The sequence below is a fragment of the Cupressus sempervirens genome, chromosome 5, assembly GCF_028749045.1.
Source record: "Cupressus sempervirens isolate cs-2001-9-10 chromosome 5, ASM2874904v1, whole genome shotgun sequence".
NCBI classification, from domain to species: domain Eukaryota; kingdom Viridiplantae; phylum Streptophyta; class Pinopsida; order Cupressales; family Cupressaceae; genus Cupressus; species Cupressus sempervirens.
Genome location: NC_143122.1, coordinates 92,984,227 through 93,008,656, shown reverse-complemented (window position 1 = coordinate 93,008,656; position 24,430 = coordinate 92,984,227). Strand labels below are relative to the sequence as shown.

The window sequence follows — 24,430 nt, the reverse complement described above, 5'->3', positions numbered from 1 at the left end:
AACACGTGAATTCATTCTTCACATCTTTAATAGTATAAAATTCCAAATGCTTATAATCGCTATCAGTAAACTTTTCTATGAATGCCATAGAGGTTGAATAGCCAGTTGCTCATTAAATAGACAAGCATGATGGTGTGATTTAATGTAGTTATATATTCAGTATGAATATTCAAGAGTGGTCACCATACAAATATCTTCTGGATGACTTTTGCCCTAAATTCTTTATTGATAAAAGTTGTGAGACCTTTACTGTTGGGACATTATTTTTCACCCTGATTTCTTCATTCACACTAAAATGCTATAGACACAACAACATTCAGACAACCTTTCATGTCAGTGACTTCAAGTTCAATGCAATATGAGCATCAAAAGTCAATCTTTATGCATGAGATTTTAGTTCAAATTTGAGTTAAAAGCTCTTGCGCCAACTTCCAACAATGTATTAGCTTATGGCACATTACTGTTAATAGAAAAGTTTGTCACAAAGTATGTTAGGAAATATACGTTTAACTCTACAAATTCCTTTGCAATGCAATGAAAAACTAACTAGACATAATGTGAGCCCTAAGGCTGTCTTTGGGTTTGTTTTATTATGAGCTTTTATTTTGGTGTTTGTATAAGTTGTTTCAATCATAATATCATGGGATTCCAGACAAGACAGCTGTGAAGTTCTATCTTTGCACATAAGGCTAAAAACTACCAGGAAGCAAACTTGATTTCTGACTTCTTGAGACAGTTCAAACCTGTGTTTACCCTTTCTTATGCAGTAATTTAATTAGTACACTTTACTGAGACAAGAAATAGAATGTTAATGGGTGTGGATTTGTTCTCAGGAGATACGCACTAATGTTCGTCCCACCAATGTTACACCTTTTGTTAATAAAATTATTTTTAAGAAGCTCGCCATAAAAAATTCTGTTGTCTGTTAATTTATATCAGACTTTAAAATATTTAATATTCTTGATCTATGAACTAATTAGAAATTTGATATAGATAAAATTAATATATCTTCAAGTGCAATATCCCTTTTATCTTTTCTCACATTCCCTCGCACTCTATAAAGTACTGATTTAAATGTCCCTATCAATGTTCTTCAAGTTGTACCTTATTCATCCGAATGGACTGAAAATATTAATTATATATAATGGGGCGTAATGGAACGTCTTTATTAAATGCCAATTGGAAAGGGGAGCACACCGAAATTTGTGGGATCTAAACAGTGTTAATGAACATTAGAAGGTGAAGGGGACCAATAATAAAAGGTTTAGAATAAAATATAATATGTTATAAAAAATACCATAATGACTTAACATTATTTAATTAAATGTATTTTGTTTATAGAGAAAAGTAGTGGAATAATTAATGTTATTAATTATTCAACTATGTTATTAACTTATATATTTGTTTTGGATTATGCTTTGTGTTATTTGAGTCATATGAAATACTCGTAAAGTTTACTTCAACACTCCCTCTTAGCTAGGGAGGCTTCCATGTTAGTTTATTAACATAACGAACTAATTTAAATATCTTTATATTATATATAATCATTTGGAAATGTCTACCACACAGCATGTGCTTAGATATTACCTTATGTGATTTCTTCCATAGTGAATTTTAGGACATCTACCATCATGTCATTGGATATCATTGTATGCGTTATCCTCCATAACGGGTTTACAATGTCTATCATTATGTTATATCTTTGGGTAGCACCATATGTGCTTTCCCATCATAATGGATTTTAAAACTACCTTCATGGCATGTCCTTAGATACCACCATATGTGCTATCCACCATGAAGGATTTTAAGACATCTACTATTATGTCCTCAGATACCACCATATGCACTATCCTCCATAATGGTTTTATGATATTTTCCATTATGGTATATCCTTGGGGAGCCACCTATGCACTTCCCACCATAATGGATTTATAAAACTACCTTCATGGCATATCCTTGTATTCCACTGTATGTACTCTTCTATATAATGGTTTTATGATATCTACCATTATGGTATATCCTTGGGTAGCGCCGGATGCGCTTTTCATCATAATGGATTTAGAAAATCAATTATCATTGTGAGAGCATCAGCTCACAATGAAGGTAACTATGTACAAGTGTCTTATCATTGAGAGATCGTGATCTCACAAGGATATTTGTGACATCCCAATTTTCGACCCAATTTAAATTGTTCATATAGCCGTTGAGGTTCATATGAAGTTAGCTGATAGTTAAATTTATAATCCTACGAAATTGTAAGATGGTTAGTCGTTATAATTTCATATGAAGATAACATGCTAGTTGATTATTTATCATGAATTCATGGAATTGAAAAGGCGGTTAGCCATTATGATCATTTATGATTAATAACTTGTTATGGTAATATGATTTAATTGCGGAGAATTTCTTTATAGGTAGCACATCAAAGGGGTGGAAGCATTGTCAGAAAAGAAGTATCACCATCACTGAGCAAATGGGTATGAATCTTGAATCATCATGTTGAGGACCTAGCAACTACATAACAAGATACACACATTAGACACACATGAGCTATTAGATAAACATTAAAAAACATTATTAATCTTAACTTAATTATTAAAGTACATACCTTTATTGGATTATGGTTGACATTCCATCACCTCATTATAATACATATATATGTACGTGCACATAGATATAAAAATAAAGGTGACACTATAGTATTATTTTTATACAAGATTTTATCTATTTAATACGTACATTTAAATGCGTGTACAAGAAGATAAAATAATCTTCCAGATGAAACATGTATTGAGATATACATATTTAAAAGGTGCGACCTTGGATAGACATTTAATATTGTACCATCTTAATAAAATATATTTACGTGCAAATAAATAAATATGTTTATAAATTATCCTTTTGTTTTATAACTTTCAAGTTCTTTTCCATATTTATTCAACTCTTTTTAGAAATCGAAATGTACACTTGGCATATAATATCGGTGTTCAAGAAGACAAATCTTTTAATTCTTTAAGAATTACGGCTTCTTGGAAGCCTTGATATATCGAATGCCTCTTTATATTTGAGAGCGGTGAGAAACCCGATGAACATGAATTGATTTCTCCTTCCACACGATTTACAATTTACCTCTGCAGTTCTTGTCACATTATTTCCTTCTCATTTTTACCTTTGCTGAAAGTCGTGATTGATATTCACTCTGAGTTTGTGCGTCTGGAATTACTCTAGAGAAGGAACTAGTTGTTAGCGTCCAGCCAAGGCTCATTCCTTCTTCAAACAACCAGGTTATGTGGATGGCTTCCCATATCCAATTGACATATATATATTTTTTATCGAATTACTACTGCATTGTGTTTACAGTAGTAAGGTATACTTGCATGAAATGCAGTACTTCATCTTTGTATGGTATCCCTGAGTAGGTTCTCAATGAGTCAGATCTTTCCATGCTAAGTCAAGGCCAATTATTCATGATAAGTCTATACATCTTTATTTTACTGTTGTAAGTCAGAATTGAATTGTACTTTTGCAAGTCTTAAGATTATTGTCTCAAGTCATAAAAAGCTGTGTGATATACTGAAACATGTAATATTCATAAACTAGCTGAGGATTAGCATAATGAGTTGGTTTACTCTGAGATTTAAACACCTAGGACTCACCTGGTTGTATGGCCAAGGAAAAGGTGAAGAGGTGATAAGGAAATTTGCAATAACATGGAAACAAAATCAGATATGACATAACAATTATATATATTATTTAAAAAGGAAATCATTTAATAGCTCATGCATGTCCAATTGATTCTCTGTCATCAAGTCAAGTGGTGAGATTAAGTACCAGAATGCTCAGCGGCTGACAAGGTGTTCCATGTCTATTCCAAGTAGGGAGGGTCTTTCTAGTTAGAGAAAGTGTGGGGATAAGTTTAAGGTTAGTGGTTTAGAGGTTAAGCCCCTGACAATGTTTCCCCTCTCCACAAGATGTTAGGACGTGCATCAGATAAAGATAAGTTGAGCATTCAAACATTTATTGGTAACAAGTATTTTTACTTTTATGATATTTATACAAGTAGAAGATATGATGGATTAATTTATATGTTTGAATTCGGTTATTTCCTTTGATGAAAGTAACCTTTCTCGTCAATGTAATTGGTAACCATTTAGATCAATTGACCTTCCAACTAAATATGGAATATATCTATAGGATTGTTATTTTAGTCTTTCATTTATAAGAATAATGATTATGAGCATATCTTATAATCTTATGTTATTGCCACAGTTAGCAATAGGAAGAAAAGAAATGAAACAGAGGTATCTAACACTCCAAATGATACAGTGGTATCTGATGTCCTAAATGATACAGTGGTATTTGATGCCCTAAATGATACAGTGGAATCTGACGCCTCAAATGATACAATGGTATCGGATGCCCTAAATGATCCAATGGTAATTGATGCCCTAAATGATCCAATGATAATAGATGCCCTAATTGATACAATGGTATGTGATGCCCTAAATGATCCAATGGTAATTGATATAGTGGTATTTGATGGTAATCGTCATTTGATTTTGATATAGTGGTATTGGATGGTAATCGTCATTTGATCCTAAGTGGTATTTGTGGACTAACCTGGGTGTTTGCAGAAGCATCCCTAGATTGATTTCAGTTTCGAATTCCATGGTATGTAGATTTTTAATTTCCATAGTAAATTCATTGATGGTGTTTTCAATTGTTAGTTATGAAATTTTCTTGTAACTGATTGTAACCGTTAATCTCATCTACATGAACGTAACTGATATTAATGTCTTCCTATGAAAATGAAGTAATAACTGTATTTTTTTGATATGTGAGTTGTTAGTTAAGACCCGGGAAAAGTGGTTGTTACAATATTCATATAAGTACAATGAAATCAAGATTAAATAAATACTTTAGTATTTATACAAGAACAAGTAATGTTTACATCTTAGTTAGGTCTTCTTTCTCTACCATATTGAGCTTACCTCTAAAGAATTCAAACTTGATTCTAGGGAGAGGCTTGGTTAGAATGTTTGCCATATGTTTTTCAATCCTGATGTATCCCAATTTAAAAGCATTTCTTTCCACCATGTCTCTTAGATAGTGATACCTGATCTCCACGTGCTTTGTTCTGTCATGAAACATAGGATTAATAGAGAGCTTTATACAACTTTGTCTATCACAATGAAAGATAGTGGGTTGTGAGGGATTTCCAAACAAACCAGTAAGTAGCTTTGGTAGCCAAACTGCTTCCTGAGCTCCCATACATGGTGCTATCTATTCAACTTCTGTAGAGCTTTGTACATCTGAAGATTGTTTCCTGCTAGACCAGGAAATCATTGCTCAGCCTAAATTGAAGCAACAACCAGAGGTTCTTTTAGTATCAGCAACACTGCCAACCCAGTTGGGATCTGAGTATCCACACAAATTCTAGTCTGCATTTGCAGAATATTTGAGGCCAAATCTAATTGTACCGTTTAAATATCTTAGGATTTTTTTTTGCAACAACAAATGTTAGGTCAAGTATTTACTAAATACATTAAAGACCAAATTTTGTTGCATGTATAGAGTAGAATCTGCCAGTTCTGATTTTGCTGCAGCTTCTTTTAGTTTGTGTAGATTTGATTCCATGGGTATAGACATGGATTTACAACCCATCATGCCAAATCTCTTTAGGATGTCTATGGTGTATTTTCCCTGACATTTTATAATCTCATTTGGTTTTTGTCAGACTTCTAATCCAAGGTAATCCCAGATCTTTCATCTTGAATTCAGAGGCTAGCTCTTTCTTACATTTCACAATAAGGTGGTCTTCTTCTGTGATAAGTAAATCATCAACGTTAAGTACTGAGATTAAAATCTCCGCATTAATTACTTTGATGTACAGGTTTGAATTTGCACCATTCTTTGAGAAACCCAAGCTTATCACATAGGAGGCAATTCTTTCATACCAAGCTCTTGGAGCCTGTTTTAATCCATAAAATGCTTTCTTTAATTTACAAACATGAGTTTCCTTGTTATGCATAATGAATCCTTCGAGTTGTTCAACATATACTTCTTCACCTATGCCATTGATGCAACAATTGCAATAATGGTTTTAACTGAAGTGTATCTAGCAATAATGGTTCTAACTGAAGTGTATCTAGCAATAGGATCAAAGATTTCATCATTTTCAATCCAGCTGAAAGAAAAATATAAGCATTGTTTCAAAAATATAACCATTGTGGAAGCAACTAAGAGTCATTATCCATGATCAAATCATATCCTCGACAGTGAAGAATTGTCAATGTTGGTGTTAAATGGAAACATTCTGACTCATGGGAATCCTTTGTCCAAGGAATAAGTGCAAGATCCAAATTTCCTAAGTTTGATCAATTACAAGCAGATTGCATACAAGAAGAATCAAGATTGATTACAAAAGGGATCAGTAAAGTTTCTACAAATGAAGAAACTCATGCACTGACTTCACTGCCCTCAAATAAGAAAAATAAAAAATATCATTTCAAAAGAAAGAAAGACAGAATTTTACAATAACCCTACACCCAAAAGAAGAAGAGACACAACAAAAGTGAAATTCTACACATGCAACAAATATAGACACTATCCAAATCAGTGTAGACATATCCTAAGACCCAAGTATCTTTCACGTAAGTTGGTAAAACTGTTACAGAAGAGGACTCAGATGGGATTCGTGTTCTATTCAGCACTTTCAAGTCATTTTCCTACTGGCAATAGCACATGGACAATTGATAGTGGTGCATCTCAACACATTACTGGGTTTAGAGGACATTTAAAAGAATTGATGCAAAGTAATTCGTTTGATCAAGTGACCATTGGAGATGATTCAAATCATTCTGTTGAAAGAGTTGGAATTGCCTCCCTAAAAGAAAATTCTTGGATCTCTCTACAATCAAATAATGTTCTATTTGTTCCCGGAATCAGGCGAAATCTTGTTTCATTATTAGCATTGGAAGATGAGTGATATCACATTGCATATTCAAGTGATCAAGCAATTTATGGCCAAAGAACTCTAATATCAAAATAGCCAAGGTAATTGGAGTTTGACATGGGCATCTCTATAGACTATGCACTGGTCCTACTCAAGCATTGATTCACAAGTTCCTCAAGCTTAATTGAAATTTTTGCATGGAAGATTGTGTCACCTACATTTTCGAGCACTACCTATTATGGAGAAGATGGTCACTGGTTTACTTTAACTTTCTCATGCACACAAAGGGACCTGCAAAGGATGTTCTTTAGGCAAGAACACTACGGGTACTTTTCACGGTAGTGAAAACAGATTGAAATGCATTTTAGAACTCATTCTCTCAAACTTATGTTGTTCTTACTCCATTGCTTCTCTCAGTGGGTTCTTGTACTTTATTATTTTTGTTGATGATTACTCTAGAAAAACTTGGATCTATTTCCTTAAAGATAAAGACTCCAATGGAGGTCTCATGGGATTCAAAGAATTTAAAGCTCTATGCAAAATCCATCTGAAAAGAAAATCAAAATCCTCAGATTTGATAACGGAGGAGAATACACTTCATCTAACTTTCAAAATTACTGTATTGAAGCTGGGATTAATAGGGAGTTTTGTGCCCCTTGTAGTGGAAAGTTGATCTCTTAGATCTGAAATTTTCATAAATTAGGAAGTGACGGATTCTCCTTTAGCCATCTTTATGTGATGTAATTTTTGTTTCAAAGCAAGTCTTTTGCTGGTGTTGTTGGTTTCATACATGCATTCTAAAGTCATAAACATTTCTTTTGCTGTCTCAAGTTTGGAGATGATTGGTACCATGTGATCTTTATGGATTCAACTATCATCCTCATTGCCTTGATGTCTTTTTTATTCCACTGTGCTAGCTCATTTTCATCAGTGGGTGAATCGTTTTCCTCTAATACTAATCGAGCCAATTCATTTTCTTTCAAGGCAAGTTTGATTCTAAACTTCCAAGCTGTGAAGTTTGAGGCACCCTCTAGCCTATCCTCAACCTTTAAGCGATTCACCATTTTGACTTTGGAAAATATGAATATTTTTTTGGAGATCAAGCATTTCAAATTGTTACTATTATATGTCTGATATATAATTTTTAAACCTGCTCTGGTACCATGTTAATTCATATCAGACTTAAAAATATTTAATATTCTTGATCTATGAACTAATTAGAAATTTGATATAGATAAAATTAATTTATCTTCAAGTGCAGTATCCCTTTTATCTTTTCTCACAGTCCCTTGCACCTTATAAAAAAATGATTTAAATGTCCTTGTTGGTGTTCTTCAAGTTGTACGTTATTCATCCAAATGGACCAAAAAAGTCAATTATATATAATAACATGTAGTGACACGTCTTTATTAAATGCTGATTGGAAAGAGGAGCACACTGAAATTGGTGGATCGAAATGGTGTTAATAAACATTAGAAGTTGAAGGGGACCGATAATAAAAGGTTTAGAATAAAGTGTAATATGTTATGAAAAATACCATAATGACTTAACATTATTTAATTAAATGTATTTTTTTTATCGGTAATGAGCCGAAGCCTAGATTAATTATTCTTATTTGTTGTAATTAATTATTATTATGTGTTAAGTTCGATTAGACTCAAACCAAAGACCTCCCACATGAGAGGCTCTTGCCTTTAATTAAATGTATTTTCTTTATAAAGAAAAGTAGTTTAATAATCAATATAATTAATTTTTCAATTATGTTATTAACTTGTTATTTGTTTTGGATAATACTTTGTGTTATTCGAGTCATATGAAAGACTCCTGAAGCTAACTTCAAGATTGTTGACTAACCACATGCAACCCAAATTCTTTGTTGTTTTACATTTGTTGATAGGCAACGGTCTTCAGTTGCTGATGTAAAATGTTTTGTGGCTTGGCTGAAAAACAAAACTGTATCACTGCTGACAGACTTTTCTGAATTGCTGACATTCTGTTCTTTTCATTCATGTGGTGTAATTCGGATACATTGTTTCTTCCATTAAAAAAAAATCTAAAAAGGCCATATACTTAGCTTACAACATCTAAATATGCTATAGTATAGCAACTGATGAGAAAACTCTATAATCACCTATGTTCTAGAAAGAGGGTAAGTATTGTATGCTAGGATGCTTTCTTGTGAGTAACAGCTCTGTCATGACTCCTTTCAGCAGCTGGAACAAAAATGCTAAGGCAACTGATTATTAATAGAAACAATTACCAAGAAACTTAAGAATAAATTTAATTCCTACTCAAAATTACTGAATTCTATCAATAATCCACCCAAACATTTAACTATCACACGACAATTATAATAAAGTAGATAATGATGGTTGGATAGTGAAATAAAATAAAAATGATTGGAAATATTTACTTACAGCATGCTGTAAATGTGTGCATCTGAGGACCCATCAGCCAAGTTTTTCATCTATGTTTTGTATCATTAGACATTGATTGGCCTCATGGTTTTACATTATTCACCCCACTTATTTCTTCGGTAATGCTGCATTGGGCTTTGGAGTTTTGCTAAAATATTCAAATATGCATTACAAGTTACAACCTTGCGTTGCCTCTTCCTGGATTGTAATTTTGAAAATTGCACAAGGCTGAAGGAAACAGATGCTGAGATTCTACAATTGATATAGGAAACCTGAATCTTAACCCTTGTCACCCTAAAAATATAGATAATAAGGAAAGAGAAAATATAGATGTTGAAATCCTAAGATAGCTAGCTGTATTCCAAATAATTCTTGATTTCAATGCATCATAGATATAGTTTCCAAAAATAGACTCGTTCCATGATAAACTTAGCCCTAATATATCCACACATTTATCTAATATAGATAGTTTTCACAACTCATCTACAAATCTAATCAAAGCCTTTCCTCAAATTATCTATCGTGCTTTCCAGATTTTATTTTCTATGTTTGTTTTAATACTTGGGGTTTGTTTACATATATTTCCTGTATTTGAAGAAGAGGTTGTAGAATACAATATAGTCATATCATTTTGGGATGACCACCCGTTTTCCCTTAATAACACCCTTTGTAATGTTCCCTTCCTAGGTGATCGGCAGATGTGCAGAGGTTGACCTACCATTTGAGTTACCATAGGTCAACAGTAGTTATAGGGGATTCAGTCAATGGGTCATGGAGCTTTGAAAGGGGTCTATGAGCCATTCTGGACGTTTAGATGGAAGTTCCTATTTTTTAGGAGGGATCTCTATTTGCTAGGGAATGACTGAGAGTTAGTTTCGGGGGGTCTACAGTCTATTCCAAATTATTTGAGACCATCTCATAAATTTTAAGGAGGGGTTCTATTTTATAGAGAGGACTGGTAGTTGTTTGGTTGTCCACCTGGAGGGACCATGTAGCAAAGCTTGATGGGAATTGCCAGTTGGGTTGCAGCACTCGGGCATCATCAGTGATCACAGGGTTTTAGTCAGATAATTCTGAGTCCAAATAACATTTTGTGATGAAATTGGAAAATTATTTGAATATTTCCTAAGTTGGGGATTAAATAAATTTATAATCAAGTATTATATTCACTTAATAGTATAATAAGGTTCCATAGGAGTTATGAATATAAGTTGATTTTAAATCAAGGGGCCATTGTTAATAATCTACAATCATGCCTTGGTGGTTGGTTTTTTAGAGGACTGTATTTTATTAAAAGCTGATAAAATGAATTAAGAAAACCCCTATGCCATTCAAACTTGAGGAAGAGAAGATAAAATAAGATTTGGGCTTTCCTTGCATTTGGTGATTAGAGCTCTGAGATCAGGGTATGCAGCACATTTTCTCTTCAAGATTCCAGGCTGGTACCCCTAGCTTGCCTATGGATTGTAATTTCACTGTTTTATCAGCTAAATTGAACATTGTGGTCTCAATTTTGGATAAGATTATTATCTTCATGGAGGTAGATGTCATGTCCCCACTCTAGCTCAGTCTAACAGAGACATGTGAGTCAGCTTATTATGGGGTCTTGTAGGCTGACAGGGTTGGATAGAGACCCAGTGTGGTTATTCAGTGTTGGGGACTTGGTTTTCTGGTGGGTATTGATCAGTTGGGTGACGTTCCTTGTTTTTAGGAGGCAGTTCCTACATTTATGGGGTTCATTCCTACTTTTTAGGAGGTATGATCATGCCTAGGGCTGGGTTTCCATGAGATGACCCTTTGGGTTCAGTTTCAGAGGGATAGGGCTTGTTTCCTAAATTTTAGGAGCATCCCTAGATTTTAGGGATGACATTGCTGGTGGATCCTTGATTTCCGACTTCAGTCACAGACAGGTGACAAGATGATTTTATGGTTTGTGATGTCAGTTTGGCAGTTTATGGCTATTTGGGTTATATTTTTAATATTTCCTAAGTTAGCGTTTAATATTTAAATAAGGCTAAGTTAATAGCCATTTTGGAGTAATAAGGGAATTTTGGCCTCATCTGGATGTGTATCCCATGTTATGATAGCTCGTTGGAAAGGTCTTGAAATTCTCTAAATTTTCCTATTTGGTCTCAGGGCAATTCGGTGAGCAGATTTATTCCTATGGTGGAAAAGGTCATTTTCTAGTGACATGGTCACTTTAAAATAAGATTTAATTCATTTTTATAGCCAACGCCAATTGGGGGTCACTTTAGGGTTCGAATTGCTTTGCAAAGGGTTATAAGGAGATGGGCGCCATTTCTCATGATTATGCATATTTTTCAAACACTTCTTTTCAGATTTGCTCTGCTTGAACGATTTGCATTCTGGGATGCAAACCCCAAGGTAATTGCTGGCTGGGACGTAACCCTCGGCAACATTGGGTATTGGTTTGTCAGTAGTTTCAACAGTATTCAAGAGGAAAGTAGACGCCACTTCAGCTTGGGCCTACAGTTTGTTTTGTTGGACATGTTCTTTGGCGTATGGGAGGTGAATTCTAGCAGCCGTACACTGTCATTTCTTGCAGCCGTACTTTGTCATTTGTAGCACTTGGATACATAGAAAAATCGGTTACTCAGCAGCAGAATCTTGCCTTATCAGCCGTTTTCATCAGCCAGTTGTGGCGTCATTGTTAGAGGAAATGTACTGGATCTTTTATTTGGCTCTTTAATTCAGAGATCTGCCTGGTACGGTTTGTATCAACTCTGACTTTACTGCATATTGTTATTTATTTTCAGACTCTTTTCTTGCCATTTGTTACTTCTCATTTCTATGTGGAATAATCATCAAAAACACAAAAACAAAAAAACTCTTCTGCATTTCCGTCTAGTTCTACAAGAAAACATTAATAAACAGGAAAAAACAAAAATAAAATAAATCTACAGCAGATTTGCAGCAGAGATCCATCAGGGATCTTTCAGTAGAGCAAAAATTCCATATCAGAATTAGCAGACCAGTACAGAAGAAGTAATTTGATAATTATTTTAATGCCTTAGCTGGACCATGCATCATGAGGGGAGAAGTTAATGCCACATAAAGAAGTGATTTCCTTGGCTTCAGTTTGGTTATTGATTGAAATGGCAAATTTGGCTCAGATGGGTGATATTGAATGGGACATTCAACAATTTCATTAATTACTACACCCAGCCGTACACACCAGGAATCACCCCACACCATCTCCAGCTGGTAACGAATTTGCAGCAGCAGTATTCGTAGAAAGAAAACAGAATTTGTTACCTTTGTCAGCAGACGTGAGGCAGGAAAAAGAGCCAGTTAAAGATCATCAGCCTGTCATATTACTTTGGCATTTATTTATGCTTTGCAAGCCGTGCAGACATGTATGGGTATGTAATTCTTGTGTTGTGGAATAAAAGTCAAATTTTAGAAACTAACGATCAGAATTTATTATTGTTTGCATCTTGATTTGTTTCAGAATTAGTTTCAGTTAGTGTCTTGCATTCTTTATATGTTCAAAAATAACAAAAACACAAAAAAATGATAAAATTGCAAAAAAACTAAAACCTTAGTCTTCACTCAAAATACTCGCCAAAGTCAAGAGAAATCAGAGAAATCAAATCATTTCTTGGCGTTGAAAACCTACATGGAATCTTTCACCCTTAGCCAAGTGACCATGGGGACTAAGTAGACCATTGAGTGCATTTTTCCCTGTCCCTTCTTTTTTTTCTTATATCAAAAAGAGAAAGGATCACTTATTTCATCAACACGTGATGTTCGTCTTTTACTTCAATTTTACAAGTTCTAGAGAAAATCATATTTTTCATATAACAATCACTGTATGCCTCTCTATCCATGCTTAGTCACATTTTAAACGAATTCTTTTGGGGCCAAGTATGGTACATTCTAACTGCTGTAACATCTTATGACAGAAATTTTGTGACCATGGGGACTAAGTAGACCATTGAGTGCATTTTTCCTTGTCCCTTCTTTTTTCTTATATCAAAAAGAGAAAGGATCACTTATTTCATCAACACGCGATGTTCGTCTTTTACTTCAATTTACAAGTTCTAGAGCAAATCATATTTTTCATATAACAATCACTGTATGCATCTCTATCCATGCTTAGTCACATTTGAAACAAATTCTTTTGGGGCCAAGTATGGTACATTCTAACTACTGTAACATTTTATGACAGAAATTTTGTTAACTTTGTTACTATATCTTGATAGTTCTGCTTCTCTTTTTGTGTCTATCACATTAAAACATCAGTTGTTAGTTTATTATTTTGAATTATTTCAGTAATTATATCTTCTAAGGAGAAAATTTTCCAAAATTATCCTTTCATCTATGGTCCTGCCCAGGTGTTTCCTGTCCATTGGTATTTTACTTCGGCACTTCCAAGATCATTGTTGGTGGCTTTCCCTCTGTGCTTTGTGAGTTCCTTGAACTGTGCTGATAGTACTTCATTTTGTCTGTATTGATTTCCTTATTGAAAATAATCACATGATTCTTGTATGTGCACCAAGTTTATCTAACTGTTTATCTTATTAAAGAAAAACAGTACAGTTTACCTTTTTCCTAAACGACTATGTTCAGAGCAATGTCTTTGAGCCAAAATTTGCAGCAAAGATATTTTTTGCATCCAAAGCCTAAACTTTTTTCAACTTTAAATATGCTTGAATTGACATAAGAATTGATATTATTTTAAAAGATTTAACAATATATTAAAACCAATCTTTCCTTGATTTTTCTTGTTCTAATAAATATGGTAGCTTTGGTGGTAATGGCAGGTAGGCATAATCCTTGAAAGAAGAATGCGACAGTATGCAGTACCCATCTTGGCTTTTATTGTACTTTACTCAAAGCTTCCACATAAGGTATACCTAGCATGAGTCAAAAGGCCCAAAACGTTTAGCTCAGTGACTTCTATAATTCCAATTTTGCAGTTATGTTTCGTCTCCAATATTACTATGTGATCTCAATGTTTTCATTATTTTCATGTTTTAGGAGCTCCGGTTCATTATATCTGCTATTCCCATGCTCAATCTTTCAGCAGCAGTTGCAGCTACACGAATGTATTAACTCATGACATCCTTGAAAGCAATTACGGGAGCAACATACTAATGAGATCGAACAATAGTTTTAGCTGGAAGATATCTTATTGCATCACTCCATGTTTTATGCTCATCTAAAGAGAAGTCTTTGTTTAAGTAATGTGTTTCAACTTGTATAATGCTCATTGAAATCAAATATTTTGGCTTGTGCCTATTGCATGATCTGATAGAACGATGGTTATAATTTCAACAATGAATTGATTGATTAATGAAGTTTATATGTGTTAAAACTTTAGGATCAGATTGTAACAGTATATATTGTATTTTTCTTTGTATATTATTGATATTACTTGCAAATATGGAATGTAATAATTACAATAAACAAGTCTGATTGCAGACTGTATTGCTTATTAATTACAGACTGTAATGTATAGTATATACTATATATATTATAGTCCTTGCAAATGAGATTTGACTTTGAAGACTGTCTTTCTGTGTTTGCTGTCTTAGTCTTAACCTGCGAAGGCATTAATATATGCCGTGGGACATGCCCATGGGGGAGCATGACTCCCTGTTAAGTCATATCCTTCATGGACAGACTTCATGTGGAGTCATGTCCCCATGTGGACATGTCCCACAATATGTAACAAAACCCTGTTGTTTAAACCTGATTATTTGATATGACTTTCAAAGAGTTGATTCAGGTTGAATTTAATACGTATTGTTAATGTTATTAATATGCTTTATAATAATATAGTTAATAAACGTGTTTGTGTGTAAACTATATGGCTAATTTGATAATCTCATTTAATATAAATGCATATTAATTACTTCAGCAAGAATACAATTAAATTATACAAAATAATCATTCTTCTTGTGTGCGTGCACACGCGTGTCGTCTATAAGAATGATTTATTTATTGATCAGTTATCCGACTGAAGCTACAAGTCATTAACACTCCCTCTTAGTTAGGGAGGATAAACAATGACATGTTCATGAATATCTTTGATCATGAAATATTCAGTATAATGATATCATCCCATGATATTAGGAGTAATGGCCTTAGAATATCAAGTCGCATGATATTCACCAAGTACTCAAAATATTTATAACGTATGCGCACACTTATCACTTAACAATATTTACCATAGGAACATTATACTCATGGTTTGTTTTAAGGATGTTATTCCACCATGACATATCTATACAATACAACTTATACATATCTATGTGGCGATATCTATCTCTTACTTGATTGATTTACAAGATATAATCTATCAAGATCTGCTTAGACATCATATGATATCCATCACAATAGAAGATTAAGTTATTGTAAGATTGTTGCCTTTCAATAACTTCTACAAATACAAGTGATAATCATTTAGAAGTCATCACTTCTTCATGATGTACACAGGGCCCAAGTAGTCATGAAATAATACTCATGATGAAAAATAGTTTCATTAGTATCAAATATGTTGAGACTCATTCTCAGTAATTACAATCATACCAAGTTTACCTCGGAAGGGTTCCACCTTCATTTTCACAAGAGGTTTGGCGAGGATGTCTGCTATCTAGTCATCTATATTGATATACCTCAACTCGACTACATTCTTCTCAACCGTGTCCTGGATGTAGTGATATGGGATCTCAGTGTGCTTTGATTTGTTATGAAATATTGGATTCAAGAAGAGTTTGATAGAACTCTAGTTATCACACTGAATGATGGTAGGTTCTAGTGGTTTTCAAATAGCCCAACTAGAAGTTTTCTTAACCATATTGCTTCTCGTGCTCCCATGGATTTGAATTCCATATTGCTATTTGAATTCCACTGAATTTGCCTCCACTGAATTTGCTTAACCATATTGCTATTTGAATTCCAATCCACTGAATTTGCCTCCCAATCAGAATCAATCTACCCATGTAGAGTAAGATCTACATTTTTATATCTTAAACCATATCCAATTGTGCCATGGAGATACAATAAGATGTGTTTGGCTGCTGCTAGGTGTACTTTCTTAGGTTCATACATGAATTGGCTAAGTGCAATTATTGCATAATAGATATAAGGTCCCATGTTCACTAAGTGCATCAGGGAACCAATAATTTGTTGGTAGAGAGTTGGGTCAGCATTCTTTGAGTCTGTAGTTGCTTCTTTTAACTTGTGTAAATTTCTTTCCATAGAAGTCGAAATAGGCTTGTAATCCATCATTTTGAATCTTTTTAGGATGTCTATAGCATACTTGCCCTGATTTAGAATATTTTCATTTGTATGCTGCCATATTTCTAAACCCAGGATGTAGTGAAGTATTCCCAAATGTTTCATAGAATTTGGATGCAAGATCTTGTTTACACTTGGCTATGTGGTGATCTTCTCTTATAATCAATAAATCATCAACATAAAGCACCAAAATCAACACATCTCCTTTTTGTATTTTGAAATATAAGTTTGGATATAATCATTTTTGGACAAACCAAATTTAGATAGATGATGATCTAGCCTTTCATACCAAGCTCGGGGAGCTTGTTTGAGACCATGCAGAGCTTTCTTCAATTTGCATACATGAGACTGCTAATCATGCACTACAAATCCTCCAGGCTGCTCTAAGTAAACTTCTTCTATAACTCCATTAGGAAAGCAATCTTTACATCCATTTGGTGAATTTTCCATCCCTTCGATGCAACAATGACAATTATTTTTCTAAGAGAGGTATATTTGGCAATCGAAGCAAAGGTTTCTGTATAGTTAGTGCCTTATGAGAAAAACCTCTTGCAACAAACCTAGCCTTGTATTTTTCTATGCTACCATCTGCTGCATGTTTGATTTTAAACAACCACTTGGATGATACAACTGACTTGTCTTTGGGTCTAGGAACAATAACCCAAGCATCATTCTCAAGAATGGAATTATATTCTTCTATCATGGCATCCTTCCAAGTTTGATGTTGAAGGGCTTCCTCTACATTTGAGGGTTCTGAATTTGAAAGTTCACTCATAAGTGCAATATAACTAGAGAATATGTTTGGCCTTTTTCTTTCTCTAAGAGATCTTGGAGGAGCTGCATATTTTGTTGATTCTTCAATCATCTTTCGAGCCCACAAAGATCTTTTTTTATTTTATCTAGGTACATATGTTGTATCCATAGGTTCTATGAGATTATCTTCTATTTGATCCTGCCTTTGAATCTCAAGGGGGAGATTCCTTTAAAGATCTGAAGAGGAATCTCTTTGAATATCTTAGTTATTGGATTCATTTTCATCCTTGGATCTTTTGAATACAGTATCTTCATCAAATATTACATCTCTGCTTAGTTCAAAGTATCCTTGTCCAGTAATGTATATTTGATAGGCTTTAGATGTTTCATTGTACCCAACAAGAATTCCTCTTTTCCTAGAAGGTTCTAGCTTAGGTCTATTTTCTTTAGGTATATGAATATAAACAAGGCACCCAAATATCCTCAGGTGACTGATGTTAGATTTTTTTCCAGTCAATGCTTCTTCAAGAGTTTTGTTTTCAAGATGAATCATGAGAGTGAGGGTGCCTATTCTAAATGTATACAGAAGCACTAGAGGCTTCAGCCAAAGGTGAGTTTCTAGGTTTTGATCATGTATCATTGCTTTTGTAGCTTCAACAATAGTTTTGTTCTTTCTTTCTACAACACCATTTTCGTGGGGATTGTAAGGAACAAATAACTCCCTCTTAATCTCAACATTTCTACAGAAGTGTTGAAAATTTCCTGATGTATATTCCCTCCCATTATCTTTTCTTAGGGTTTTGATCTTCTTTCCTGATATGTTTTCTACTAGTGCTTTAAATTCCTTAAACCTTATAAGAATCTTCAGATACTTTACATTTTAGAAAATATATCCATTTCTCCTAGAGTAGTCATCTACAAAGTTAATGTTATACGAAATACTCCTAAGGAGGGAACTAGCATTGATCCACATAATTTAGAATGAACAAGTTCTAGTACATTTTTAGATTTGCTTTCACTATTGTGAAAGGTTTATTTGATATTTTTCCCTAATGCACAACCTTTGCATGTCCCTTCGTGATTAGGTTTGAGTTTAGTTAATCCTAATACCATCTCTTCTAAAGAAGGTAGTCCTCAGAAATTGAAATGTTCTAATCTCATGTGCCAGATATCATTTTTTTTAGTAGATTCATGAATTAATGCTGATGTTGGAGGAGTGCATAGTTTGTAAAGGCATCCATGCCTTGTTCCAATAGTGTAAGCATTTTTAATATTTGAGTTCTTGGGCCAAGCTAGGACTTTTTCTTCCATGAAAGTGATTTTGTATCCCTTGTCCTCAAGTGCTGAAATAGAGACTAAATTCCTCTTTATCCCAAGTACTTATAGTACTGCAGTGAGTTCAAGTGAGATGTCTGATTTGAGGTTGATAGGGCATGTTCCAATTCTTCTACTGGATTGCTTGTATCATTTCCAATAGTTACTTCATCATCATTGTTTTCTTTTATGAAATCTAGATGTTCCCTGAAGCTTGTATATGCCAAGAAGCTCCACTGTCTATTACCCACGTGTTTGGTCTGTTTGATACCTGACTAGATAGGATGGAGTAGAATACACGTTTCTCTGAATCCATGTTTGTCTTACTGACTTCAACGAAGGAGGCTTCATGTTTGAGTCTATCAGGACATTTTGCTGCAACATGGCCACAGTTGTCACATCTATAACAATGCATCTTAGAAAAGTCTCTTTCTTTCTTGAATGGTTGTTTACCATTTCAGTCCTTGCCCTTTTTCCTTTTCAGAAAAGTCTTGTTCCCTCTTTTGTTATGTTGGGTTATGAGAATCTGAATCATCTTTTGTGGAGTTTATTCCAATTCCTCTAGTTATTAATCTGCACTATTTTGAATGTAGTCACCTTTTAGTTGCTCAAATTTGGGAAGTTTGGAACGAGCATTCATTCCTTTTATAAACATTTCCCAAGATATAGGAAGTCCATTTAGGGCTATCATTGTTAATTCCTTGGTATCATAGGTATTAACAATTGTGGAGAGTTGGTTTCTTTTAATTCTGTTATACTCATAAAGTATTAGGTGATAGTCTCTCCCTTATTCATCTTCATATGAGAGTTGATTTTTGAGAGCAAGAAGTCTACTAGTGTTGATCTCAAACATGTCTTCTAGGGCTTTGAACATATCATATGCAGAGTCTAGCTTTGTGATAATAGGTAGTAGGTGATATTTCACTCCGTCCACCAGTAATCTCATAGCTGTGGTGTTGTCCTTTTCCCATTGACTCTTTTCGTCATTCTCATTAGATGTAGAAGAATTTTCTGCAGTTGTTTTTGACTCACGCTCTTTTAGTATTAGCATCATTCACAATTTCCATGCTTCAAAATTTGAAGCACCTTCAAGTCTCTTCAAGTTTGATTCCATTCACCATTTTGGTATGTATAATATTTCCAAAAGAATATATATATATATATATATATATATATATTTTTTTTTTTTAAATTTATTTTTGTCAATAAAAAAATCAGATCTGGTCGTCTCTCAAACCTTCTCTAATACCATGTTAAAATTTTATGATCAGATTGTAACAGTATATATGTTATTTCTCTTTGTATATTATTGGTATTACTTATCAATATTGAATTTATTAATTACAATAAACAAGTCTGATTGCAGACTCTGTTGCTTATTTATTGCAGATTCTAATCTATAGTATATATATTATATTCCTTGCAGATGAGATGCAATTTTGAAGACTCTATGTTTTTCTGCATTTGTTGTCTTAGTCTCAACCTGCAAAGGCATTAATATTTGCCGTGGGACATGCCTACAGGGGGGCATGACTCCCCGTGAAGAGTATGTGGGTGTGTGTGTGTGTGTGTGATTTATTTATTGATCAGTTATCCAACTGAAGCTACAAGTCATTAATGATATGGAATATCATAATTCTTTGTTTTCCAGTCGTCGTAAATTGGAGCCAATAATTTCTTATTTCGTTATTGTAGCTAAGAATTTTTTTATCAAGGACTTGTATAGGCATCGAGTACCAGACAAGAAGGAATTTTGATGGCCATATTAATTAAATAATTTGTTTTTGCAGTTTCAATAATAGGAGGAAAAACATTTGGAAGTGGGCATATATTGCCATGATTGGCTCACTCTTTGCAAGGTTGGAAACCATTTTATTATTTTCAATAATTTAGGCCAAGGCATTATTTGTGTATATATTGTATATTCCATATATTATGACTAAATTTTTGGCTGGATGCTTCAGTTTAGGATTCTCTATTACAATGAGTGCTGCTTCTTATGCAAACTATCCAGCTGGATATGCATTAAGTGCTCTGCATAATAAAGGTAATAGAATTTGAGTATGTCTGAAAATTAAAGGTAATAGCTTAGTGAATTTGTTTTGATCTTGAAAATTAAAGGTAACAGCTTAGTGAATTTGTTTTGATCTTGACCAGAATTCTTAAATTTACACAGAAATGTTTCTCTTATAGATGATTCAATAAGTTAAACCTTGGGATTAACGCATGGTATGGTTGAAGATGGGAAAAGAAATTTTCCCATGGAAGGGACTTCATGGTTGGAACTTAGAAGTGATATAAGATGTATCTGTTATGCAGAATTAAACAACTTAATGTTTGTATTATATTCATTTTAAAAAAAACATTAATTTTTACATAACAAAATTAGTACAACAAAATCTTGTAACAAAGCTTCACTTCCTACACATACAAAGTTAATTCTAGCTTCGAGCAGGCTTCAATACCAGTCATGACATTGTAATTAATGAAATGGATCAGACTCTTTCTTGATGCCCTTTAAGTTTATTTTGAATCTAATCTTTCAGAAAAGGATGCTAAAAATCAATAGGTAAACCAAAAGTAGCCAAGAAATATTTCTCAAGGAATATCGTGTGCCAAAATTGAACCTCTCCAGTGGATGGTCATGTATAAAGCAGGCAAAACCTCTGAAAATATTATTTTCAAAAAGAAGAGGAAATGTAACAGCATCAAAATAAGAGTTTAATGTCTTATAATACTCTTATTAGGTTCTGCTGTGTGTGGTGTGCATTTTTCAACCATGAAGTGTTATAAATGGAATACAAAAGAATTAAGCTATGTTACCCCAGGTTTCTGGGACAGGGGGACGTGGGGACAGGGAAACGGGTTTCTGGGACGGATTTTTTTTTCTTGGAGCAGGGGATGGCAGGGGACGGCAGTGGGAACAACTATATAAAAAGTAGGGAAAATTTTAAATATACAGGGAAATTTTAAATATTCCTATAAAAATATGGATAATGCATGCTTATATAAATTATAGAGCCTTAACATATAATGCTTGTGTTAAATAATTTAACTTTAGAGTTCACATGAGAGTGGAAATCAAACAAATTATCAAAACTGAAACATTAATTTTATGGGACAGCCAAGGGAAAGGTTTCCGGAAGCTTTCGAGTTTCTAGGACTGGGGGATGTGGGGACGGGATCAATTTTTGCTGGAAACGCGTCCGCGGGTAACATAGTTTTTTTGAGATGGCCATAAGCAAGGTTTAAGTATCTCTACCTTTTCTTTTGCCTTTAGAGTCACTACATTCTTTCAGTACACAAAATATGAGAGTTGGGTTTCCAAGGTAGATTACCTCTGTTTTTAGAAGAGAAATGCTTAAAAGACAAAGTGTTTACCATACAGGATAAGAACTAAACACATGTAGTATAGCACGATACAACACAGAACAGATACTTTATTCATATATACACTCAATGCTTACAATCCGAATAAAATGATTACAATGATCACAACGATGATTCCAAAGTCCATCTCAGACGTGTACATATACCTTTCCGAAGGGGTGACTCAAGCGTCATGCGCCCGTTCGGATACTACTCTACCCGTCGGCTACACTATACATTTTACCGACTACATAAAGAAAGTAAAGAGATTCACCCTGCTCTGAAGTTTGTCTGTATTATGCAGCCCTGTTCTAAAACCAAAATTTTCCCCTTTGCACTGAGATATTCTTTTAAGCAGTTTGCTTGCTATCTTGAATACTCAGTTTTAGATTCTTAGATATTGCAATATGTAACTCATGCCAAACAAAAATCCTGAACAACATATAACTATTGCAATCTTTTAAGATGAGCAGCAAATAAAGGAGATGTAGCATAGATAAATCATATTTTTTTGTCCTTAATTTGTTAACTCAATCTGATATTGATATTAACCTTAAATGCATAATATTGCTTCTGTCCATTATAGACCAAATGTGAATGAGATATTGTCATAGTAATCACTTACTAACATTATACAACAGCTACATTAATAACAGAGAGACAATAGAGTAGTACCACACAACACATTCGAATGGCAGAATATTATTCTCATTGATTGTACTAGAGTCTTACACAAAACCATAAGCATAATCCCCCAAAGTCTTGGTAATCCCTTACATATAGCATTCCTGGTTGGTTAAGACCACCAATTGTCACAACCCTTCAGCATTACCAACTTATTATACTCCACTACTAACAAAGTATTAATGTACTAACCATTATTAATTGCCTACAATATCCCCCTTCTTGGGAGTTGTCGTGTTCCAGATGACCAAAAAAGTCTTCATACTGAGACAAGTGAGAAGACATTCCTAGAGTAGCGGAGGTAGTCCATGGAGCTGTTGCCGAAGGAGTTTCAGGTCTCTTTCTACAACCAACTGTTTTTCCCTTGTTGCCTTCAATAGTCATATGACATCCATACGATCTTTTTCTTTGGCTACCAACTTCTATTTCTTCTCCATCCATGTAGTCTTCTCTTGACTCAATCCAATCTCCAGTTCTTGGAGTCTTTCCTTGAGGCTATCTTGTTGTCATGATGCTTCTTGGGCCTGTAATTGTGCATCTGTAATGTTGTTATTTATTTGTTTTCTCTCCTGTTGGAATTCTTTCCAAAACTTCTCGGGATCATGCTTTCCAAGGGATATTAACTTTTGCCTTCTTGCTGTAACATACTCTTCTTTTTTAGCGTGAATCAATTTTGTATACCACTTATTGAGATCTTTGTTTGCGTCTTTCCCTCTCATAGATCTCTTTGCTGCCTTACACTCGTCATTGTACCATGGATTTTTCGGAAAAGTATTAGCATCCCTTTTTCTGTTGTTTGATATTTTGCATGCATCTAAAGCCTTGTGAATAATAAAGGTCAGCAAGCTGCTATGGATGTGCATACTCTATTTTAAAGGCTTCCATGTCTGCAAGCAGAGGAGAGTGGCCGCACTTATTAACTATAAGCTTTGTTTTCTCATGTATAACAAAATTATCGGGTCCTAGAGTGCAAGATTAAGTAGATTCAAGGGGGTAGCATTGATGGCACTGGTGAATATAATCTCAAGGTCTCCTTAACCACACAATGCAGGTATCCCATGCTGGGAAGATCAGATTCTCTTACCATCCACTCTTTTCCTGCTACAGAGTCGATTTCTTGCTCCAATGTTTTGGCTTCAAGGGTATTTTTCAACATCTCAGTCATGGCCTATTTGAATGAGGAAGTTGTTCCTATTGCAACACACGGGTGGTTTTTGAGATAATGTTCATCTAGCTTTATATCAAGCAGGTCAGATGCTGCCAACTGTTACATATGTGCAGCAATGTTTTGTACCAGCACTACTTTTATGCTTTATGGATGTCTATGTAACGTGTTAAAAGCTCCATATTTGGCACAGGCCTGAAAATTGTCACTAAGATTGCAAACTCCAACTCCACTGCTTCTATATTCACAGGAGCTGACAGGTAAAAGATGGCTAACTTGGCACTGACTAATGCAATATGTATCTACATTCAAAGCTTCAACCATCAAACTGATTCTCTACAACAGAATCCATGCGGCTAATTTTCTATTTGGCACTTAGTCAAGCATATTGCCTCGTCATTTGGTTGTGCTTGATATAGGAATGTGATGAGAGTCATCTTCTTCCTAACACATCGATAGATGCCCGCATTCCAATTCTATCATCATCATTGAATGTAGATTCTA

The 24,430-nt window shown here is 34.2% G+C and overlaps 1 protein-coding gene across 2 annotated transcripts in view; it reads left to right on the top strand.

Moving 5' to 3' along the window:
- The window catches only part of ALG12 (homolog of asparagine-linked glycosylation 12), a 342,508-nt gene that overhangs the window by 224,248 nt on the left and 93,830 nt on the right, over positions 1-24,430 (top strand). For both annotated transcript variants that reach the window (XM_089828760.1, XM_089828761.1), the window contains 5 exons: positions 13,731-13,802; positions 14,160-14,246; positions 14,377-14,444; positions 20,499-20,567; positions 20,673-20,755. In XM_089828760.1, the coding sequence (XP_089684886.1) occupies positions 13,731-13,802; positions 14,160-14,246; positions 14,377-14,444; positions 20,499-20,567; positions 20,673-20,755 (379 nt within the window). The remainder of the gene's footprint in view (positions 1-13,730; positions 13,803-14,159; positions 14,247-14,376; positions 14,445-20,498; positions 20,568-20,672; positions 20,756-24,430) is intronic.